At 44.8% G+C, this 24,708-nt stretch overlaps 1 protein-coding gene and 1 long non-coding RNA gene across 8 annotated transcripts in view; one reads left to right on the forward strand and one right to left on the reverse strand.

Annotated features, from left to right (window-relative positions):
• The window catches only part of LOC138768879 (uncharacterized), a 152,064-nt gene that overhangs the window by 50,587 nt on the left and 76,769 nt on the right, over positions 1 to 24,708 (reverse strand). For 4 of the 5 annotated variants that reach the window (XR_011359175.1, XR_011359172.1, XR_011359176.1 and 1 more), the window contains one exon: positions 3,433 to 3,486. This is a non-coding gene — a long non-coding RNA (uncharacterized lncRNA). Of the gene's footprint in view, positions 1 to 3,432; positions 3,487 to 6,927; positions 7,021 to 24,708 lie in introns of those variants that run through there. The other variant, XR_011359174.1, reaches the window with a different exon arrangement.
• The window catches only part of LOC138768844 (low-density lipoprotein receptor 1-like), a 54,040-nt gene continuing 41,644 nt past the window's right edge, over positions 12,313 to 24,708 (forward strand). For all 3 annotated transcript variants that reach the window (XM_069946810.1, XM_069946817.1, XM_069946823.1), the window contains exons 1-2: positions 12,313 to 12,545; positions 15,317 to 15,694. In XM_069946810.1, coding sequence (XP_069802911.1) covers positions 12,473 to 12,545; positions 15,317 to 15,694 — 451 coding nt within the window. In that variant the 5' untranslated portion in view covers positions 12,313 to 12,472. The remainder of the gene's footprint in view (positions 12,546 to 15,316; positions 15,695 to 24,708) is intronic.

The raw sequence follows: 24,708 nt of genomic DNA on the forward strand, positions 1-24,708 counted from the left end.
CTCCCTAAAGGTAAATGTTGGTATTACTCCTATGGTGCCGTGGTGAAGGTGAGGAGAGAAAATAGGATTAGTCCTTACCGGTAAGCCGGTTTCTTTGAACCTTCACAACGGCACTAGTAACCCTCCCTAGTATTATATATGATGTATGATACTCACGTGGTGCTAAGTTACTGTTACAAAGACACTGGTGCTGGAGGAAAGGGGAGGGGCTTTTAACCTCTCGTGCTTTTTCCTGTCCCTAGGGTACAACCCATCCTCCTATGGTGCCGTTGTGAAGGTTCAAAGAAACCGGCTTACCGGTAAGGACTAATCCTATTATTATTTTTTTTTGCAGAAATCAATAGTCCAGGCGATTTTAAGAAACTTTGTAATTGGGTTTATTAGCCAAATATGCCATTATCTGCATTTAAAGGGAAACTCCTGATAAGAAAAACTTTTTTTCTATTAAAAGTACATTAAAAATTATATAGATGTGTCTATACATTGTATTACTGTATCTGTGTGGTTCTGCCACACTGGTAGCTGATAGAAATGCAGGAAGTGAAAAAAATGGCCTCTGTGTCAATCCACATTGTCTCCTGCTCCTTCTGCTGTCCCCCCTAGGAGACAAATATCCCATGCCTCTGTCTCACATTGTGTGTGTCTGCTAGTCTCAGTCTTCTCGTCTCAGCAGGTGTTTCAACTTTCGCTGATTGTACAAAAGTCTACAGAGAAATTAGGGCTGTGTTCACACATGTTGGAGTGTCATTGCAGTACTGCAGTATCCGCACAAAATGATGCAGTAACACAAATAGATAATGCTAAACAGCAGAGAGGATAATGGTCCTTTTACACGGAACGATTGATCGTTCGTTTTTGCACGATAATGATCGAATTCGAACGATAATCGTACGTGTAAACGCAGCAATCAAACGACGAGCAAAAAATCGTTCATTTTGATCTTTCAACATGTTCTCAAATTATCGTTGATCGTTCGCAAAAAATTCGCAGATCGTTCAGTGTAAACAGTCTTTCAGCGATTACACCTGTGTGTGTGAGAGGCTTAAACGATTGCAAAACGATCGCATAGCGAATTTTCTGTACGATGTATCGTTCCGTCTAAACGCTGATCGTTATAAAAAAAACATTGTTCATTCAAAATCGTGCGAATTATTGCTCCGTGTAAAAGTACCATAAGAGCCGGCACTGCCAATCCCACCTGCACAAAAAACAAGGCACAAACGGTATATCCCATGTAAGATAATATTGGATAATTTCCTTAATGCGGGAATCAACTTCGAAGATAAAAGATGCTTGATCATAATATGTGAGTGGAGATGAAAAGAAAAAAAAAAATTAAAAATTAAATTTAAAAAGTTCCCCTTTAAAAAGCCATTTCCCAGGTCCCCCCCTCTTCCTCCTCTTTTCCATTCACTGCAAAAAATCAGGAAATTGTGACTTGTTGCATCAGACACAACCCTGTCTGTTCTAGGGAGAGGGGAGGGGGGAGGAGGGAGTTAGCCGACAGCAGAAAGCAGATAACAGAGGATTACAGGCACGGAGCTGGGTGTACACTGTAATCAGAGGTCAGAGAGGTCATTGCTGACTGTCAGAGGGGATAAAGGGTGAGGTATTTGTAGATTAACTCTTTGTTGTCCTGTTTTGGTCTTTTATTTAGCTCTCTCCATAGGAGAACAATGAAGACAGGGGGGAGCTTTAAACTGCTTTTTCATGATAAAAAAGCATTTTTCGGCTAATAAACCCAATTACAAAGTTTCTTAAAATCGCCTGGACTTTTGATTTCTGCAAAAAAAAAAAAAAAAAAAAATTCACGACAGTGACACTTTAAGGCGACTCTGTACCCAGACTCTGCATTTTTGGTCACATCAAATCCAGAAAAATTGTAATAAAAAGCGATCAAAAAGTCGCATATGCGCAATCAAGGTACCGATAGAAAGTACAGATCATGGCGCAAAAAATGACACCTCACACAGCCACATAGACCAAAGGATAAAATTACTATAAGCATGGGAATAGAGCGGTTTTAAGGAACGTTTTTTTCTGTAAAAGGTTTTAATTTTTTACGAGCCATCAATATACAAGTTGCATATCATTTTAATTGTACCGACTTGAGGAACATATATAACATGTCAGTTTTTCCATAGGGGATACGGCGTAAAAACGAAGCCCTCCCAAAGAAAAAGAATTGCGTTTTTTGGGGGTTTTTTCAATTTCACCACACATATAATTTTTTTCTGGTTTCGCAGCATATTTTATGCAAAAATTTGGCCTGTCATTGCAAAGTACAATTAGTGACGCAAAAAATAAGGGCTCATGTGGGTCCGTAGGTGAAAAAATGTAACTGCTATGGCCTTATATACACAAGGAGGAAAAAACGAAAACGCAAAAACGAAAATTAGCCCGGTCCTTAAGGGGTTAAACCAAGACCTGTCCTGGGGTCCGTTCAGCGGGTGATGCAGTTATTGTCCTAAAAGACAACTTTTAAACTTGCAGCACTGTGTCATATTGGCGTGGTCTAGAGTGTCTATGCCCTAGGCCTGCACCCCCTCTCTGTCCCTCCTCCCCGACCTCTTCATCATTAGGAATACCGCAGGTAGGATTTCTCCTATTCATCAGCTGTCTAAACACTGCACAGGTGCTGGATTGTTAAGGCCCATGTGCAGTGTTTAGACAAATGATAAATAGGAGAAATCCTGCCTGGGGATTATAGCGGTTTTAGTTTTTCACCTACGTAAGGGGTGTAATTTTTTTGTGCCATGATCTCTAGTTTTTATTAAGACCATATTTGTGTAGATCGGATGTTTGGATCACTCTTTACTACTATTTTTTTTTATATATAATGTAATGAAAAAAAATCAGCAATTCTGGTGCTTTTCTTCCTCTTTAGTTTATGCCGTTCACTATTGTTATATTTTATTAGATCGGACAATTACGTTAACTACGGTATATAATGTTTATTTTCTTATGTTTTATTTATATTATGGGATGGGGTGATCTGAATTTTTTTGGGGGGAGGGGCTTCAGGGTATTTTTGAAAACATTATAGTTTTTTTTTTTTCCCTTACACTTTTTAAGTCCCCCACGGGGACTTTTATATGCAATCTCTAGATTGCACATACTGTTCAGTGCTATGCCATAGGCATAGCATTGATCAGAGTTATCGGCGCTCTGCTTATAGAGCCTGCCTGTGACTCAATGAGCAAAGCGCCGGCCGGACTGCACAGAAGAAAGTAAAAGACCTCCGGCGATCCGGAAAATCAATCGGGACACTGTGGGGGTCCTAATTGGTAAGTTTAAGGGGTTAATGACAGGCTGCAGCTCGTCCTCACCTCCTATGAAACTATTTTCTGTGCTAAGCCCCACCCACTTCACAAGTGCATCCCAGAATGTGTGGGTTTCCTGTCTATAGATAAGGATAAAATTTAGTCTTACCTGAAATTTTATTTTTCTGGCGTCCTTAGGCACCAATTGGGTTAAAGTTTCCTCCTAGAAACGAGGCAGAAGACATGTTAATTAGCATTAATTAGTAACAAATCACCAATGCATAAAGGTCAACAGGAAACACTAGACACTGAGTATGTATGCAGCAAAAAATAATTTTATTGGGTGGGATATGTGCTGCCTATGGACGCCAGGAAAATAAAATTTCAGGTAAGAACAAATGTTATCCTTCCTGGACATCCTACGGCAGCACTGAATGGGACGTGAAAAGCAATACTAGGGCGGGTCTTTGCAGACAGCTCTTTGTAACACTCTCTTGCCAAAGGCTGAACTTTCTGACAAATCCAATCTGTAATATTTAGTAAATGAAGAAAAAGATGCTCATGTGGCGGCCTGACAGATTTCTTGTAATGGAGTGTAATAGTATTCAGCCTAAGAGGTAGCAGTTGCCCCCAGTGGGCTCTCACCCCTTGCGGGGGCTGCAAGCCCTCTTTCTCATAGCAATATCCAATAGTAGATTTTATCCAATTAGCCAAGGATGTTTTACTGGCTTTCTGACCTTTGGATTTGCTTGTATATAACAGCAAGAGCTCTTCAGATTTTCTCCAAGGATGTACACAGTCAAAGTATGTGAGTACCGCTCTTCTGACATCTAATAAGGCCAGGCCAGAATCAACCTCCTGATCATTGAAGGCTTGATTCAGATTATGGGGCACCCTGACTTTAGGTAAGAACCCTGGCATGGTAAGTAGAATCAAAGAGTCACCCATGTCCCTTAAGTAGGGCTCTCTGCTGGGTAGGGCTTGAATGTCACTAACCCAGAATAATTGTGTTTTGTTTTGGTATGTCTGTCTTTCCTCCCATCTGTATTGGCATTTATTGCACCTCCTGAGCACTAAACCTAGTTAGTTTGTTTTCATTATGCTGCGTTTACACAGAACGTTTATCGTTCAAATTTTCGCAATAATGATCACATTTGAGCGATAATCGTTCCGTGTAAACACAGCAAACGATCAAGCGATGAGCGAAAAATCGTTCATTTTGATCTTTCAACATGTTCTCAAATCGTCGTTCATCGTTTGCTAAAAATTCACAGATCGCTTCTATGTAAAAGATGGGCTTAAGCGATCTTAAAAACGATCGCATTAACGTTTTTTCTTATGAATTTTCTTACAATTTTTCTAACGATTTATTCGTCTAAACGCTGATCGTTATAAAAACCAAATCGTTGCTTCAAAATCGTTAAACGATCGATTGGGCGAATTATGGCTCAGTGTAAACGTAGCATAAGCTTGGTCTATCTGTTTCCCCTTTCTTCACTCAATTCCAGTCCCCACCCACCCCATGTCTCACACCTGGTACTAGTGATTGCTAAATCCCTATATATTGTGGACTCTGGGTCATATGTGAGTCCATTCTAAGTGTGTCATTTAAGTGTGAAAAAGAATTAATACCAGAATTGAAACCAGAATTAAACTGAAGGTAACACTCTCACTCTCATCCCTGTTTCCTCTCTTAGCTCACAATGTTCATTTTAACTTTCACCTTCGCTTCCATTATCCTCAAACTCTGCTGCAACCCTCCACTTCCCACACCAAGTAACAATCTTTTTATCTCTCCTGCTCTTTTACCCACTGATCTCACCCCTCCTGTTGTCCGCTTTCCATACACTAAAACCTTTACCTCTAAATGCTCTTAATGTCCGTGCTCCCTCTTACCTACTCACACCTACTGTCTCTGCTGCTTCTCACTAACGGCGACATTTCACCAAACTTTGTTCCCCCCCCACAAAGATTTCATCTACCCTGCATCTGCCCTCCTTTCGTCCACCTTTCTCTACATCACGCCGCCCCTCCTACTCCCCCTCTAACCTCCAAGTGGCCGTCATCTATCGACCACCAGGCTCTGCAACAACCTTCCTTGACCAATTCTTGACCAAACACTTGGCTACTACATTTCCTCTCAACAGATATTCCCACTATCATCATGGGCAACTTCAATATCAAATCAGCCAAATCAGCCGCCTCTAAACTCCTATCCCTAGCCTCCTCCTTCGGCCTCGCACAGTGGTTATGGCCACTCACAAAAATGGTCACACGCCTCTGCCTCATTTCTGACCTCACCAGCACGCCTCTCAACAACTCTGACCACAACCTCCTAACATTCTCTTCTCCTCATCTGCCCCCCACCAGTCCAGAACCTTGCCCACCCTCGCAGGAACCTTAGAAACCTCAACATTTAAACACTCCCTGACTCCATCGCGCCACTCTCCACCATACACTCTCTGAACGACACTGACACAGCCGCAACCTTCTACAACTCCACAATAACCTCAGCTCTTGACTCTGTTGTCCCCCTTACGAAAAAGAGAACACGACGCATAAACAGACAGCCCTGGCACACCCACATAACCAAACAACTGGGGTCACCTTTGATTCTGCCCTGTCTTTAAAACCACATATTCAGGCCCTGACCATCTCCTGCTGCCTTCACCTCAAAAACATTTCCAGAATCCGCTCTTTTCTCACCCCTGACTCCACAAAACTGCTGGTACATGCTGTACGAACTTCCAGGACCTACGTCACCACCGGAAGTGACATAGCAGCAGACAGACACACTGGGAGACACGTTCGCCATAATGACATCAGTCACTAGCAAATGACGGCTCGCACAGAGGTCACATGACAGGGAATTTAGACACGCCCAACGAGTAGCGGTACTTGGACTGAATCGTCCAGAAACGATGAGGTTACCAGTGCATGAAAAGTATGATTCATAGACCAACACTGTGGGACAGGATATTCACTGTATAATCAGAAGGGGACTGATATTCTGTGCATGACTGGCTAAGATTTTAGCTGTTCAGTAACTGCACAAAGAGTAAAACCTAGAGCCCTTGAGCAGGATACGTGAGGAGACCACCTTGTCTACTACAGTACCTCTGTAGGCCGGATAAGCTGTGTAGCTTTTATAAACCTCTGGATGAGGGATTCCTGGGACAGACGTCTACCTCGAAGGGCAGAAACTTGTACTTTCAATGTGTTAGGAATTAGGTTTTTTGAGTTTTTGTTCCCCAATAATAGTAGAAAGTCAATTCTTTGTACAGAATATTTGTGCTGTATATATAGAATCATTTATCGATAGGTAAGGTACCAATTGTCAACAATAAATAACAAAATAAAAACAAACCAACACAAACCTAGTCAAGGTCACTGAAAACATCACTGAAAATTATGTTAAATCAAAGTCTGTTTTATAAAAGAAAAAGATATAAGAACGTTGGAACAATCAAGAGTTGTGATCTATATCCAATTAAGAGGTGGAACCAAGTCTGAGTTTCCCCAAGGTGTTTGCTTTGTCTGCTTTACTATACCATGTAGCAGAGTTTACAATGATGCGTAAAAGATTCCATGGGTTTTGCCCTGACCACTGATGTTAGAAGTTGTAACACATACCACTTGGTTTCTCCAATATGCCAATAAACGTTTTATTAGGTGAGATCGATTTCATTCAAATGGAAACATTCGCATGGATCTGTAAATATTTTTGTTGGGGCATCAAAAAGATCATGTTGGAAATCTAGGAGGAGAGGGAATGAGGTGAAATTATAAACTTGGCTGCACATTTCACATATTTTCCTGGAAAAACGCATTGGGACGGTATAAGAGGAAGCCCAGTGCTTGACACTATTGCGCACATTGATACAGGAATTCCTGTACGCACACTCCTTCCTTTGTATTCTCCAACGTGGAGGATTGCCGAGAATGTGTTGCCATTGTCTAGCAAGTTGTGAAAACATGGCCCCCCCCCCCTCTGCCTTTACTGTAACACACCTACACCCCGATCTCAGTACAGATGTAAACATCGGCCCTATAACACTTGGCTATTCTTTCTATTGTTCTTCTTTTGTATAGTTGTTATATGATTTTGTAGCAGAGACTTTTCACCACCACCCAAATGGTTTTGCCTACTCTTGAATTGCTACCATAAGTATTCTACAATTGCCCACATAATACTGCATTTCTCCGAAAAAAAGATAGGGTCTTATATATTATTTTTCTCTCTGAAAAAAGGGCTAGGTCCTATTTTCTATGGAAAAAACACAGTAAGTTGGTACACTGTAGTCCCACAATACAGTATTTAGCGGCCATACTGTATGTTGCACTGTTGTTAGGCTCCTATACTGTAAGTTCCTCTGTAATTAGGACTTTATACTGTAAAGCCCTCCCCCCCATAGTTGTTTAACCATACTGAATACATTCTCCTCTGCAGTACGACTCCCCATACTGTATACCCCCCTCCCCTCCTCTGTAGTTCTTCCTTTCTAGTGTATACATCTCTCTCTGCAGGTGGTCTCCATAAAGTATACCTCCGTAGTTGTTCCCCCATACTATATAAATCCCTCCCCCCTCTGCAGGTGGCCCCCATACTTAATTTTTTTAAAGACTTTATTTTAAAGTACACAACACTACATAACATAGCACCCTTCCATCTCCCATAAAGCTAGAGTCCGGCTGTGCAGGTAGCATAAGTCAATCAAAACGTACAAATCACGTGTGGTACTGACGGACGAGTGCCACAAGACAGAAACCATGCACTCACACTTACACACCCGTGCCCCCCCCCTCCACCCCCAAACAGGAGTACAAAAAAGGAATGATATTAATCAGCAGTGACGTCTAACATGAGCCAGTGGATCCAAATCTTTTAAAATTTTTATGGACATTTGTGGAAGTTATATTCATTAAATGAGAGATATAGTATTATATGCCAGTATGGTGACCATACGACATGGGCTGGCCTGCAAGAGAGAAAGAAAGGCAAATATTCTAAGAAGCTTATGGCTGCCCCTTGGTTGTTCCTTCTTTTTAACCACACAGGAATGACTATGGGAAGGTTTGTCTAGTCCTAACAAGTGGCAAAAGAACACAGAAAAGGTGTTGTTTACTGTCAGGTGTTAATGTGTGGGTGAGGACTGTATCCCTGCGGTGGAATTACTGAATAAGCAATATATTAGAAATCAACAATGGTGAAAAGTTCAATGTAATAAGCTGGAGATCACAATGTGCCAAGAGATATCAGGTTCCTCTGACTTTTTCACCTTTCCAGCGTCTCCGAGATGAAAAAAAACACCAGGGCTAATGGTGGTTTTACACGGAGCGATAATTCGCCCAATCGCACGATTAACGATATTGAATGAACAATTTTTTTTTTATAACGATCTGCGTTTAGACGGAAAGATACATCGTACAGAATATTCGTTTTGCGATCGTTTTGCAATTGTTTAAGCCTATCTCACACATAGGGGAAATCGTTGAAAGACTGTTTACAATGAACGATCTGCGAATTTTTTGCGAACGATCAACGCCGATTTTAGAACTTGTTGAAAGATCAAAATGAACGATTTTTCGCTCATCGCTTGATCGTTCGCTGCGTTTACACGTACGATTATCGTTCCAATTCAACCGTTATCATGCAAATTCGAACGATACATCGTTCTGTGTAAAACCACCATAAGGGCCCTATTCCACCGGACGATTATCGTTCGCATAATCGTTAACAATTAACGATCTCAAGCGACCGCTGTTGCGAAAGACTTGAAAACGTTCACTCATTTCCATGGAACGATAATCGTTACTTATGATCGTAATTGCGGTCGTTTTTCTTCGCTATTTATTCGCTATTGCGTTCGTATCTATTGCAAACGACTGAACGATGCCTTATTCAATGCGAACGATTTGCGAACGAGCAACGATAAAAATAGGTCCAGGTCTTCTAAAGCGATCAACGATTTCTCATTCGGTCGTTAATTGTTAACATGCATTTCAACTGAACGATTATCATTTAGATTTGAACGATTTAACGATAATCTGAGCGATAATCGTCCGGTGGAATAGGGCCCTAAAGAACAGCCAAAACTATAAAAAAAAATGGGTTAATCTATTACCTTTTGTACCAAAATAAAGGGGTAGCTGGAACAAAATGAAGAAGACTATATAAAGGGCGCACAACATTTTTTTAAACAAAACCTGAAATAAAAAGGACGTTTAACTTTTTATTGTTTTATTAATTGTTGTCGGCTGCATGTCTCCTGTTTAAGGTCCTATAACACAGATAGATTATCTGCCAAATCATGCAAATATCTCCCTGTGTAATATAGACAGCGATTAGCTGACAAGCGAGCAAGCGCCTGTTCGTCAGCTGATCGGAGTCTTTCAACATGTTGAAAAATATCGGCCACACATCTCTTTGTGTAATAGGTGGTGGGCAGCGACGGCTGATAAAACCAAGGACTGCACAGACATCGCTAACAATGTCCGTGCAGTCCTGACCATCTAATAGGTTAGAAGATCAGTGCTGGTTTACAGTGAATGCAGCTGATAACTATAAAGTTTACAGCTGCACAAAAGATTTAACCCTTTAAGGACGGGGCCCATTTTCGTTTTTTTGCATTTTTGTTTTTTCCTCCTTGTGTTTAAAAGGCCATAGCACTTGCATTTTTCCACCTAGAAACCCACATGAGCCCCTATTTCTTGCGTCACTAATTGTACTTTGCAATGACAGGCTGAATTTTTGCATAAAGTAAACTGCAAAACCAGAAAAAAATTCAATGTGTGGTGAAATTGAACAAAAAAACGCATTTCTTTTATTTGGGGGGAATGTGTTTTTACAGTATTCGCCCTGGGGTAAAACTGACTTGTTATACATGTTCTTCAAGTCGTTACGATTAAAACGATATATAACATTTATAACTTATATTGTATCTGATGGCCTGTAAAAAATTCAAACCATTGTTAACAAATATATGTCACTTAAAATTGCTCCATTCCCAGGATTATAGCGCTTTTATCCTTTGGTCTATGGGGCTGTGCGAGGTGTCATTTTGTGCGCCATGATGTGTTCTTTCTATCGGTACCTTGATTGCGCATATACGACTTTTTGATCACTTTTTATTACATTTTTTCTGGATTAGATGCGACCAAAAATGCGCAATTTTGCACTTTGGGATTTTTTTGCGCTTACACCGTTTACCGTGCGAGATCGGGAATGTGATTAATTAATAGTATGGGCGATTACGCACGCGGCGATAGCAAACATGTTTATTTATTTATTTATTTTTATTTATAACCTTTGAAAAGGGGGGTGATTCAGACTTTTATTAGGGGAGGGGGCTTTTTACTAATAACAATACTTTTTTTTTTTTTTTTACACATATACTAGAAGCCCCCCTGGGGTTAGGGTTATTCCCCCTGGGGTTAGGGTTATTCCCCCTGGGGGACTTCTAGTATATATACTTTGATCTCTCATTGAGATCTTTGCTGTATAGTTATACAGCAAAGATTAATGAGATCGGCACTCGTTTGCTTTCGGCTGCTGCAGCCGAAAAACAAACGAGTGCCGAGCCGGGGACGGCGCCATCTTGGAGAGTTCCCCGGCCGGCAGCAGATACGGAGATCGCTCCTCCGGGGCAACGTCACCAGGGATAAGCTGCGTCTGGTAATCGGATGCAGCTGTCATGTTTGACAGCTGCATCTGATTACTGTATTAGCGGGCAGGGCGATCGGACCGCGCCCGCTAATACCCGCTGTCCCGGGCTACAAGGGGTACCCGGGAACCGCGGGGGTTCATAGCGGTGTCGCTGTGCGGCACCGCTCTGAACACCTCTTACGGGCGCATGACGTACGGGTACGTCATGCGTCCTTAAGAGGTTAATCAGCTGATGAGTGGGTGTTTCCCGCTTATCGGCCGATCATTATATACTTTTGTATAGCTTACTACGTGTGTACATGAGGCATTACGCCAAAAATCTTTAGGAAAAACAAGGAGGGTTTGGTTTTGATATAAAGGGGGTGTGATCTAAATGTGCTAATTATGCATGCGACTCTGGTTTGAAGTAGGTTGGTCTATACTTTCTATACTGTCCTCAAATTTGCCTAATTTATCAATCAGTCTGATAGACTACAATAAACCTGGCAACATAAAGACCGTGGTCCAGGTTTACAAAAAATGTCTAATTCTTAAGCAGTGCAAACATAAGATGCCCATACACCTTACACTAAAGTCAGCCTAACCCACCCTATATAAGGTGTATGCTACTTTCCATCTCTCCGATGACAGATGACGTCAGTGGAGAGAAGGGTTGGGTGTGATTCTGGAGTAATAAGCTTATGCCACTGCACTCTGGCTGCAGCTAACACTTCCCTATAGAGGTTACATGTACTGTATAGTGGACTGTGCCAAATGTCCATGTGTATGGGGAGGACGGGGGAGATAAATGTCAGGCAAACAATTGTTTTAAAGATGGTCTAGTCTAGTTTAAGGCCCTATGACACCAAACGATTATCGGCCGTACTTGGCCTATTACCAGCCGTTCCCTGTAGGGGAAAGCGTGGTGTGGTAAGGTGCTCAAAGGAGCCGAAGAGACAGCGGAGCCGGACTCCGGCGTCCGCTGACAGGGAGCAGTTGGGAGAAGCGGAGCGACGGCGGCCCAGAGCATGGGACAACGCACCTGTGACAAGGGAGTATAATCCACACCAAAACACTGCGATATCAAATTATATAGTACGCCATTCTTGTACATATATACCATAGTGCTCTGGTGTGGATAATATCCCCATGTCACATAGTCTCGAATTAAATGCAGCTATCCTGATCAGTGCAAGCTTTTATTCAGCCACTGTCATTATCAGATGCATATATATATTATTTGTAATAATCTCAGTGTGTACGAAGGTATGCAAGTAGGAGTGCCCGGGTACCTATAGGAAATGTCACATCATGTGTTATAAGCCCCGCCTTTCTGGGACGTACTAACCATCTTTTAAAAATCAAACTCCTCTTAGTCCCTGCCCCTATAGTGAGTATAGGAGGGGAAAGGGAAAAAAAGGAAATTAATTGAAATTCACCCCGAGCTTTTCTGGACAGTCTGCAATCTGAAGCAGAAGTGTGTGGATCCCCCTGGTCCTGGGCTCTGCATTGTATATATATATTTATAATATATAGGGGAGCTGCTTCTATTATCTGACATATTATGGGACCTTCCAGGATCTCAGAGATCTGCTTGCTGCTGCTGCTGGTCATCCATCTGACATCTGCTCTCCCAGGTAAGTGCAATGCATGGCTCCATCTCCTATGTATGTCTATCTATCTCATATATATATCTGTATACTCCTTTTACTGTCACATGTGTGGGTGTATAGGATTACTATACATGTCTATGACAACCACTATATTCATATCTATGGAGGTAAATAGGCTTGGCAATAGGCAGAGGTGGGCGTTTGAGGTAACAATTGTCAATTGTAACACAATAACCAACATTAGTGTAACTATAGATGTAACTACCTGCCAATACTATTGATATATATCACGATATAATCAGAAAGCCCCGAATAAGTACGAGCGGTGACATCTACAACCCGCTTTTTAAACCCTTTGAAGGACATAGCTCCTTTATGTCAGTATACCAGCAATACGGTATTCCTACATATATCATAATGCACACATATTGGTAAGAGACATAGTCCTCTCATAATTTGACACATACCATGCCCATAGAGATCAAAAGACCAAACACAGTCTACTACAATGTCCGTGTTTGAGATGTTACGGACGGAGAAGTAATGGATTGAGTTTCCCCCACTGCTGGCGTAATATTTACACATCATGCCGGCAGCGGGTAAACTCTTTGAATTGCAGCGGAACTGTAATGCCGCAGCCATCTAGTATTTCCTTTTTTATTATCTTAGAATAGATATATGTTTATTCCAGGCAGGTTAACATTCACTTATTGTAGAGTAAAACAACCACATCTGTTGGAAGTTTGTTCCAAACATCTACTACTCTTTCAGTACAGTAATATTTTCTCATGTTGCTTCTGATCATTCCCCCAATAACCTCAGATTGTGGCCTCTTGTTCTTCATTTTTTTTTAACACAGAACATAGGTTTATGTCTGATTTTCCCTCCTCCCTTCCTTACAGCTCACAAGCCCTGCGCCTCTGATGATCAGTACCAATGCCGTAGCGGAATGTGCATCTCTGTTTATTACCTATGTGATGGTGATTACGACTGTGACGACGCCAGCGATGAAAGCAACTGCCCTCCCCCCACTTGCAGTGAAGCTTTTTTTCAATGCAAGAACTCTTACATGTGCCTTCCTAAGCGGAGGGCCTGTGACGGGGATCCCGACTGTGAAGATGGTTCTGATGAGGAAAACTGTGAAGGGAAGCAGCCGATCAAGACAGACAAACCCTGCTCCTCCCTGGAGTTCCATTGTGGCAGCGGCGAGTGTATACATATGAGCTGGAAGTGTGACGGAGGCTTCGACTGCCAGGACAAATCTGATGAAAAAGACTGTGGTATGTAGCCTGCAATGGTATATACTAGCTTCTCTAACATAAGTGGCTACTATCTGTTCCAATGTCCAGCAGAATAGTGTAACTAGCTAGCTGGAAGGTTTGAAAAGATTTTGAGTATTGGGAAACCCTGGCTTAATTACTGCCACCTGACTTAACTGGCCTCTTATTGTTGTTAAGTTATTCTTATTGCTCCATTTTTCTATGGTTTAACCATACAAACTGAATGTATGCTCACTTACACCTACGTGATATCTGCCGTTTGATGTATATTTACAATGCGGCCATCTCGTGTTCACCAGGTGAAAATGAATGTTTGGAAAAGAATGGCAACTGCTCTCATATATGCAATGATCTCAAGATCGGATACGAGTGTTTGTGCCCGGGGGGATATCGCCTAGTTGGCGGGAAGAAATGTGAAGGTAAATTGGTGTCTAAAGTTTCCTACTTGTACAATTTCACTGGGTTATGCTTTATGGGGTTAGAGAATTGTCAATCTTTATCCCTTTAGATATTAATGAATGTGACTTACCTGATACCTGCAGCCAAATCTGCACTAACCTGGAAGGAAGCTACAAGTGCAAATGCTATGATGGTTACCAAATCGATCCCATGACTGGGTCCTGCAAGGGCATTGGTGAGTATAGTGGAAACACCACAGGGAAAGCTATGGCAAAACTGTTTTTCCATACATTACAGAAATGCAATATAACTTGGCCATTCATCTGTAATATATGGACAAGCTATAATCTGCAGGTCAAGAGCTGCTCATTATTAGCAGCTCTGATTCATAATAGGGTATGAGGACCCCAGCCATTAGGTTACATAGAAAGGTTATATGCTCGTGTTTTGTATCGACAACAGTCAGTATACCAGCAATATGGTATTCTTACATATATCATAATGCACACATACCGGTACCAGACATACTCCTCTCATAATTTGACACATACCATGGTGCGCCCAAAGGGTTCATGAGGCCAGGCATGGTCTACTTGTCATATTCTGATACATACCATGCCCATAGAGATCAATAGACCAAACACAGTCTACTCACAATATCCGTGGGTGTATCTTGGAGCCTAAGGCTACATTCACACGTCCGCAATTTAGCAGACGTTTCGGACGGCAACGTAATGGGTTCGCTCCACGCCCCGCAGCGATTCAAAGAGTTCCCCCGCTGCTGTCATGATATTTACCCATCGTGTCGGCAGTGGGTAAACTCTTTAAACTGCCGTGGCACTATAATGCCGCAGCCATCTAGTATTTCCTTTTTTATTATCTTAGAATAGATATATGTTTATTCCAGGCAGGTTTACATTCACTTACTGTAGAGTAACCAACCACATCTGTTGGAAGTTTGTTCCAAACATCTACTACTCTTTCAGTACAGTAATATTTTCTCATGTTGCTTCTGATCATTCCCTCAATAACCTCAGATTGTGTCCTCGTTCTTCATTTTTTTTTTAACACAGAACATAGGTTTATGTCTGATTTTCCCTCCTCCCTTCCTTACAGCTCACAAGCCCTGCGCCTCCGATGATCAGTACCAATGCCGTAGCGGAATGTGCATCTCTGTTGAATACCTATGTGATCGTGATTACGACTGTGACGACAGCAGCGATGAAAGCAACTGCCCAGCCCCCGCTTGCAATGAAACCTTTTTTCAATGCAAGAACTCAAGCATGTGCGTCCCCAAGCTGTGGACCTGTGACGGGGATCCCGACTGTGAAGATGGATCTGATGAAAAATACTGCGAAGGGAAGCAGCCGATCAAGACAGACAAGCCCTGCTCCTCCCTGGAGTTCCACTGTGGCAGCGGCGAGTGTATACATATGAGCTGGAAGTGTGACGGAGGCTTCGACTGCCAGGACAAATCTGACGAAAAAGACTGTGGTATGTAGCCTGCAATGGTATATACTAGCTTCTCTAACATAAGTGGCTACTACCTGTTCCAATGTCCAGCAGAATAGTGGAACTAGCTAGCTGGAAGGTTGGAAAAGTTTGGGCAACCCTGGCTCAATTACTGCCACCTGACTTAACTGGACTCTTATTGTTATTAAGTTTGCCTTATTACTCCATTTTTCTATGGTTTAACCATACATACTGAATGTATGCTCACTTGCACCTCCATCTCCAGCATCTCTCCCTTTCCCCTCTACCTTCCTTTGCTCTCCCCCCCGCCACCTTCCACAATATGCTGCCTTCCCAGTGATATGTAAGAGCAATATATTTGGAGACAATGGGGGACATATATGAGGCGCATGCCTCTTAGCAAACCCTGCCAGCCCGACGCAGGCGATGTGGGACAAATCTAGATTTGTATTATGATTTACAAAAGCAGCACTGTGGATGAGTGGAAAATCAACACAGCTGAGATATGCTATCACTATCGTCAATAAAACTGTGGTCAGGGCAACGATAGCATACACTAGCCAACAGATGGGAATACCCCTTCAATAAGTGTAAAACGGTCAGAGACTGTAGAGACTGGTCAGATAAACCACTAAAGGAATGTGGTGACTGACAAACCTTAGCACAATTATATGAAATAAGTCACCACTAAATAACTATTCTCAGGGTGGTGCTGTGCAAGAATAACAACATGTGAATAAAAAAGAAAAAAAAGGACAAGCACAAATATGCCGCACACCCACTATAAATTGAAGTACAAAAAGCAATCTTTATTAAAGCACAGAAAAAAAAAGATTAAAAACAAAAACAACCATATATCAACACCACAATATGGTGTGCTACTATATCTGTCCAAATAGTAATGAGTAATCACCAATTCCTTAGTAAGGGGATAAAAATTATCTGTATATACAAAAAGGTATGGGTCAACGGGTAAAAAATACAACACTCCAGGTAAGAGGTAACAGTGGCCCAACCCCTGTATATATGAATGCTACAGCATGGTAATGAAATCTGAATACTACCTGCAATGCATAAATATCCGTCAGACAGAGAAAAGAAATGACCCGTGTTATGTTGCGCTGTGCAACTTTGTCAGGAGCTGGTTAACCTGTGCTCAAATCATCATATTTATCTGTACTTACAGGAAATGGCACTCGTAATTAGGCGTCCGGCTGCGGCCACTCGAACCGGAAGTCCCCCCGGCGTCTACAGAAATGCGCATACGCAAGAACATGATACCAGAAATACTATCTGTGTTGGACAGCCATCTTGGTGCAGGCAGAAAACACCGGATCTGCCGTGCAGATGGTTCACATGTTACTGACTGTGACTAAACATCTATTAAATAAAACCAGTAACTCCCATTGTTTGCCAAAACAGCATATTATTGTACTAGCATATAGAATCTTAAAGTGACACTGTCACCCCCTTTTTGCATTCTGACATCTCTACACAGGTGTAAAGGGTAAATTTAGCGTTTTTCATACCTTATTTCATATCATACGTCATGGTGCTTGTTCAAGTAAAAAGTGACCTTTTATCAACTGCAGATTGTATTAAGTGGGCGTGGCCTTGCAGTATTAGCGCCCACAACGCACAGTTAGCCCCGCACCCTTGACGCCCATTGGATGGCCGATGTAAAGGGGGTGGGGTCTAGACCTTTCGGCCAGCCTGTTCCAAGGCGGGGCCAACTGTGACGTTGTGGGTGGGGCTAAGTGGCGCTAATGCTGCGAGGCCCCACCCACTTAACTTAATCTGCAGTTGATAAAAGATGACTTTTTACTTGAACAAGCACCATGAGGTATGATATAAAATAAGGTATGAAAACTGCTAAATTTACCCTTTACACCTGTGTAGAGATGTCAGAATGCACAAAGGAGGTGACAGTGTCACTTTAACTGTAAACTGTATGAACGGTCGCAACATCATACACATGCACACTGGATTTGCACAAGTATACGGCGGCCATATTAGTTAAGGGTACATATCCAATACAATTATGCACATATTATACCACTGGGGGATATCAGCGATTAAATAAATTTAAATGTAATATAATGGAACAAAAACAATCATGGTAAATAGAAGAGCATTGCCATAACTGTATTTAAACCCCCAAAGTAGTATAAGTGGGTAGATGGAACCAATCAGCGCATGCGTACTATCACGTACGTGTGTGTGTATAGCGGCCATATTACCTCAGAAATAGTATCCCCATTTGTATTGCAGCCATATTATTGGAGAGTAAAGGTCCAGACCCACATATATGTCATAAAATAATATTATCGGCGGCTTAAACAGATACCAAAGGAGCCAAGTGTGCCTGTATATATCCCAATATACCACTAACAATAATAGTACATAACAAAATGTCACCAAGCCGATATGTATGTGTCACCAAAGATAAGTAAGTAAAATCATAACACAATGGCCTTCCTGGAAAGGAGAGAAAACAAAATGAAGGCACAGGCGCCTTGTATGATACCAGAGGCACAAATATCAGTGTAATGAATCAACAACAATAGTAGTAGTAGTTGTATTACCATAGCTATATCTATGCATCCCACACTGGGTAAATAGGATCGTAACATGGTGACACTCCAGCGCATGCGCCTTGTCGCCGTAGGTGCAGCAGACATATTGCTTCGGGGATAGTATCCCCATATATGTATAATATCATCAGCTACAAAAAATGCCAGAAAAGCCATGTCTGCCTGCATATATCCCAATATACCCCTAACAATAATAGTGCATAACAGGATGTCGCCAGACTGCAGTCAGGTGAGCTATAAAAACCCGGCACTGTGCTACCCAAGTAATGGTTAATAACAAAAACACAACAACTTTTAACCTTTGCTGGACGAGGGTCGGCCACAGCATTTATTATTTTGTCTTAAAGTTAAGGCACTCAAACTCTCTCCAACGTGGAGATATTGTAACCAGGCTGAACGCGGTGTGCCGGCCGCCGGACTCCCAGCGGGCACCTCGTACGTACAGGCTCTCATCTCAGAACTCAATCCACCATAACCGCCTGCTGTGACTTAAAGAAACAAGCATTAACTTCAATGTAAAGCATGCCACAAACAAACATTATGCCAACACTTTAAGATATTGTTTCTATATTTTTTTTTTTTTTTGGGAGGGAGGGAGGGACAGCTCGCCTCCGGAATCGCAAGAGGAAGAGGTAGGCTAACCCCAGGGGTAATATGCCCCATATATGGCAAACTATTGGTTGGCCAGGTCATGTGGGCCAGAAGAAGGGGTGGCTAGGAAGGAAGGGAGGGGGAACTCTGCCTAAAGGCTGGCTTGTGTTGCACTATGCCGCACCCACCCAGCAACGGACAAGCTACAGTCCCTGGGCACCCATCCTATCTCGCCTGTGTGCCTCCATAGACTGCAGTCAGGTGAGCTATAAAAACCCGGCACTGTGCTACCCAAGTAATGGTTAATAACAAAAACACAACAACTTTTAACCTTTGCTGGACGAGGGTCGGCCACAGCATTTATTATTTTGTCTTAAAGTTAAGGCACTCAAACTCTCTCCAACGTGGAGATATTGTAACCAGGCTGAACGCGGTGTGCCGGCCGCCGGACTCCCAGCGGGCACCTCGTACGTACAGGCTCTCATCTCAGAACTCAATCCACCATAACCGCCAAGGAGGAGACCTATACACCTATACTGGGCTCCAACCCCCGCCAAGCAAGAACATGGCCTGCTCTATGCCATCCTGAAGGCCAGAAATAAAAATATCCGCACCTATGTCCGATAGGTGCACCCCGTCGGGCCGCATAAGGCGGCTGTTATCACCCTCCAGCTGCCTGTGCCTGACTACCACCCAGGATCGTGACCTGACAAATCTGGAGACCCTGGAGTTGATGGACCTCCGAGCCCGCTCCACCGCCTCGGCTTCGCGAGCCCCTTGCCATACCACCCGGGAGACGATTTCCGACCAGACCAGAACAATGTCTTTAAAGAAAGTCGGGAACCGTTCAATATCAGCCCTCATCAATGTCATCAGGTCGGCCATCCGCATGGAACACAGGTCGTTTCCTCCCGCATGAAGCACCAGGATGATCGGACCGGATACCCTAGTGCTGATATCCACCACTTCTGGCAATACTTGGGGCCATCGGAGACCACTGATGCCACGCCAGTGGACCTCGACTCCAAGGAAACCCAAATTGCGACCTCCAGGCCGACACTCCGCCCGCTGTAGGGCTCTGGCGACATAAGAGTGGCCCAATACCCATATTTCCGGCCTAAACAATTCATGCCTGACAGGACCTGTAATACAAATTAAAATTAACACCACAGCAGATTTACAACAACAAGTCAGGCCGGATGTATCTAGCAAAACACGCCGAACGCCACCGGCCAATTCGCTGAACCTCGGATTCCGAGAGACCCGCCCTGGCCGCCTCCGTAGCGGCGCCAATTCTAAAGGAATGGGATGCAAACTCGTTTGCAGGGGCACCGACAGCAGTTAGGCAACGTCGGAATATGGAAACAAACTGGTATCTTGTAACGGGACTAGAGTCCGCATGGAGGAAAAAATTGCTGCCCTGAGGCCGCATGGCCAAATAAGCGGCGACACAGCGCACGGGGCAGACCGTGCCTTGGACGCCCTGAATTGGTATCCAGGTGCCCTTGCGATATTGGTCGGTTTTTGAGCAACGCAGACGCAGGCGCAGAGAGCTATTTGCGAACACTACATCTTCAAATAGCAGGCCCCCTTGCTTGTATCGTGAAGGTGGCAGGAGCTCGCCGACACGCAAAGCTCCAAAAAAGGCTGTACAGAAACATGCCGAGAAAAGGGATGCCTCAAATGATGACGCACAGACAAGTTGGCATGCGTCAACTAACCGCGTGAGCAAGCTATAAGACACTGGGCGCCTCGCTTCCCGACATACGTGCTCTTTTCTCCAGCCCTTTAAAGCTTGCCTGATTATGAAATGCTTGGTGACGTCGGGCCAACCGTGCAGCTTAAGAAAAAACGCCACGCCGGAAAGGGAGCGCATTGCGACGGAGCTAGCGACACCGGAGCCACGTAGGTGTAACAAATATTCGATGGTTACTTGTAACCTTACGGCCTCGCTGGAATCTGTCTGTCTCGAACCCGCTATGTGCAACCACGTAGCCCATGCCTTACCATGCCTCTGCCAAGTTGGAGGTGTCACCGAAGAACTGATAAGAGTCATGAGCTGCTGTCCACTATGCGCCAGAGGTGTGGAGGGCATGAATGGCCATGGATATCCGCTGTGGGGAAGAGAGTTCGGAATTCCTGCCAATGACAACGGGACAGAGCATCAGCAATTAAATTCTGCTTACCGGGAACATGGCGTGCTCGGAAATAAATGTTGAACTGTAAACAACGCAATACCAGATGTCTCAACAAGGATAAAACAGGAAGGGAGGAGGAGGACAAACGGTTGATACAGTAAACGACACCCAAATTGTCAGTCCAAAAACATATTTGCCTGTTACTGAATTGAGAACCCCATATTTCAATGGCTACTACAATGGGAAAAAGCTCCAGAAGAGTTAAATTCTTACACCAGGAAGACCTCCAGTGTTCCGGCCAGGCGGAGAAACACCATGCCGTCTGAAAGACGGCACCAAAACCGCAAGCACCAGAGGCGTCCGTAAAGAGTTCAAGCTCACAGTTGCTGCATTCAACTCTCCTGAGACATGTTCGACCATTGTAGGAGGCTAGGAATGATTTCCATACCTGCAAGTCGCTTTTCAGCTGTGTGGTGAGCCGAATGCGATGCCCAGGGGCTCTGACACCTCGGGTGGATAACGACAGGCGACGGGAGAAAACCCTGCCCATCGGCATCACCCTACAAGCAAAGACTAAAAGGCCCAACAGGGACTGCATCTGACGTAGGGTTACTTTGTGAACTGCACAGAAACCATCTATTAACTGGGAGAGTCGAAGAAGTTTTTCGTGGGGGAGCCTGAAGACCATTTGGACTGAGTCTATTTCAATGCCCAAGAAGGACAGCGTGGTTGTTGGGCCCTCCGTTTTTTCTTCAGATACCGGAACACCGAAACGCTTCATAAAGAAACGGAAAGTATTCAGTAGGTGAAGACATTTGCTATCGCCTCCAGGAGCCACAAAAAGGAAGTCGTCCAAATAGTGGATTATCGCCGTAGAGGCCGTCTCACACCTCACCACCCACTTGAGAAATGAACTAAACATCTCGAAATAATGGCAAGATATGGAACAGCCCATAGGGAGACAGGTGTCATAGTAGTACCCCCCTTCAAAGTAGCAACCGAGAAGGTGATAGCAATCGGGATGTACCGGGAGAAGACGGAAGGCGGATTCTATGTCAGACTTTGCCAAAAGGGCCCCTTGCCCAGCTTTTTCAATTAACATGACCGCCCGGTCAAAGGAGACATAGGATACAGACGCGTCTTCCGGGGAAATACCATCGTTCACCGAAACACCTTTCGGATATGAAAGGTGGTGGATGAGACGAAATTTGCCAGGTTCCTTCTTGGGGACAACACCCAAGGGGGAAACTCAAATTCTTAAAAGGGGGGGAATCAAAGGGGCCCTCAATTCTGTTCAGCAAAACCTCTTTTCTCAATTTTTCTTGCAGGACCTGAGGCTGGTCCTTAGCTGATTTCAGGTTCTCTGCAAACAAGGGGGTGCGATTTAAGTAAAAGGGGATGAAAAAACCATATCGGAAACCGTCCCTTAGCTGTGTTGCTGCCTGCTCATTAGGATACTGGCTTAGCCAGGGCTCCATCGCGGCTACGCTCACCGGAGTCCTTTCCGTCACCCACGCCTGGACGTGTTTTGGGATTGTGTGTTTTACAACGAATTGCGGGATGGTTATTCCCACAGGTTGAACATTCATGCCGGTATTTGCACAAACCGGCAAACCTGCAGTGCCCTTCGTTGAACAACCAGCAGGCACCTGGTCTCCGCACGGCCACTGTCCCCTGGGCTGCTGCCCCGGACACAGTGGCCGCGGGCTGAAAGGGGTACGGACGTTGGGGTGCCGTCATGAGCCGTAACCACACATCAGTCGCTTTAACCCCCCAGCCGATATCAGGCTGGAGGCTTAAACGACGACGAAATTCTTCGTCATATCTCCACCACGCAGAACCCCCATGTGTCTTATAAGCTGTGTAAACCGTGTCCAGATAAATAAAGAGTTCCTGACAGCGCTCCGGGTGCTTCTGCCCCATCACGCATCCCAACACAGCAAAGGCCTGTAGCCAATTGTTCATTGTTTTTGCAGGTTTTGGCCTGCGCTCATAAGGTCTGGCGTCAGCGAGACGCCGTTCCTTATCAACAGTAAACTGGTCTACTGAAATGAGGGACCAAATGTCTATATATTGATTACCCCAAATCTTTTCTTTTACCTCTGGGTCAACATGTGCACCGAGCGGACTAACCCCACAGAAAAAGGAGTCTTTTTGTACCCCCGCGTGTGGACGTGGGCTGTCCCTCGTTGCACCAGCAGACCCAGAAGCAGGAGAAGGGGACTTCTCCAATAAAGATTTCAGTAAATTTAGTATATCCCCATGACCTGCCCCCCAAGCGTTAGCATAAGTAAACTCACCAGCAGCCGCAGATGAAGGAGGAGCAAAAGGAAGCACAGGTGATACAGGTGGAGGAAGCACAGGTGGGGTAGGTGAGGAAGGGAGAACAGGAGGGGCGGATAGAACAGGAGGAGGCGGGGGGAAAACAGCAGGGTCATCTTGTACAACCAGGCTACGTGTCCTGGACGGCGGAGGCTCCTGCCTCATACGTGCATGCGACCGGCCAGTCTCGCCGGAGGACCAATCAGAGGTGGACGGAGATCGCCAGCGAGACGATCTGGATCTTCCAGACCGTCTGGATGACCTGGGTTGACGGTGGGAGTGGCGACGCCTAGAGCCACGGTACCCGCGGCTGCCAGAGTCAGGGGAGGAGGAAGAGGAACCAGAGCGGTGGCGGGGTCTGTGGGATCTTTTGTGGGACATGGCAGCAGAAGGATCTGTCTGAGGCAGGTTCACTGTAGCCTCAGATCCGTGTGCTGCAGATGGTGGGAGGGCAGGGGCAGGGGAGGGAATGGAGGAGACGGGAACACTCACTGCCACAGACCCAGGGACCTGTGACAGGGCCGACACAGGGGGCTGGCTTGCCTCTGGAGCGGGTCCGGCAGTCTGCACTGCCTCATCAGCTGCTGGTCCGGTGAGGGGTGGTGATGGAGGGCGCTCCGATGAGGAGCTGTGGCTGGCCTGACCTCCCATGGCAGTGCTGTGTGGCGGGAAAACGGGACCGCGATGTGCCGCGCGCAAACCGGAAGTGACGTCGGCGGCACTTCCGGTCCGGCGGAGGGACTCAGAGGGAGGGGGGGAGAAACGGGAATGGCTGCGGCGGCGACCAGAGGGGGGGATAGAGCCCGGGCTGAGCCTCGCCGGTGGGCGTGACACCCGCGCGGACCGGCGGCTCCCTGTGCTCATGTCAGTAGGGGGAGGGATATTACCGGCACCATGGGGAGAATTAAGGACCGCAATTAAGCGGTCCAGGAGACCTTCATCAGCCTGCAGACGGGTCCTGATGACCTGCAGCAGCTGCTCCTCAGACATCGCTGGGCTCTGGAAGTCACGGACGGCAAGATGATGTGCACAGCTCGCCTCCGGAATCGCAAGAGGAAGAGGTAGGCTAACCCCAGGGGTAATATGCCCCATATATGGCAAACTATTGGTTGGCCAGGTCATGTGGGCCAGAAGAAGGGGTGGCTAGGAAGGAAGGGAGGGGGAACTCTGCCTAAAGGCTGGCTTGTGTTGCACTATGCCGCACCCACCCAGCAACGGACCGGCTACAGTCCCTGGGCACCCATCCTATCTCGCCTGTGTGCCTCCATAAGTCGGTATATATGTGTCACCCCCAGTAAATAAGCGGGGTCATAGCGCAATGACCCTCCAGCGCATGCGCACTGGCACCATGAGTATATACAGCTGCCATCTTGGTACAGGGATACTGTTC

This window comes from Dendropsophus ebraccatus, chromosome 1 (genome assembly GCF_027789765.1).
Source record: "Dendropsophus ebraccatus isolate aDenEbr1 chromosome 1, aDenEbr1.pat, whole genome shotgun sequence".
NCBI lineage: Eukaryota > Metazoa > Chordata > Amphibia > Anura > Hylidae > Dendropsophus > Dendropsophus ebraccatus.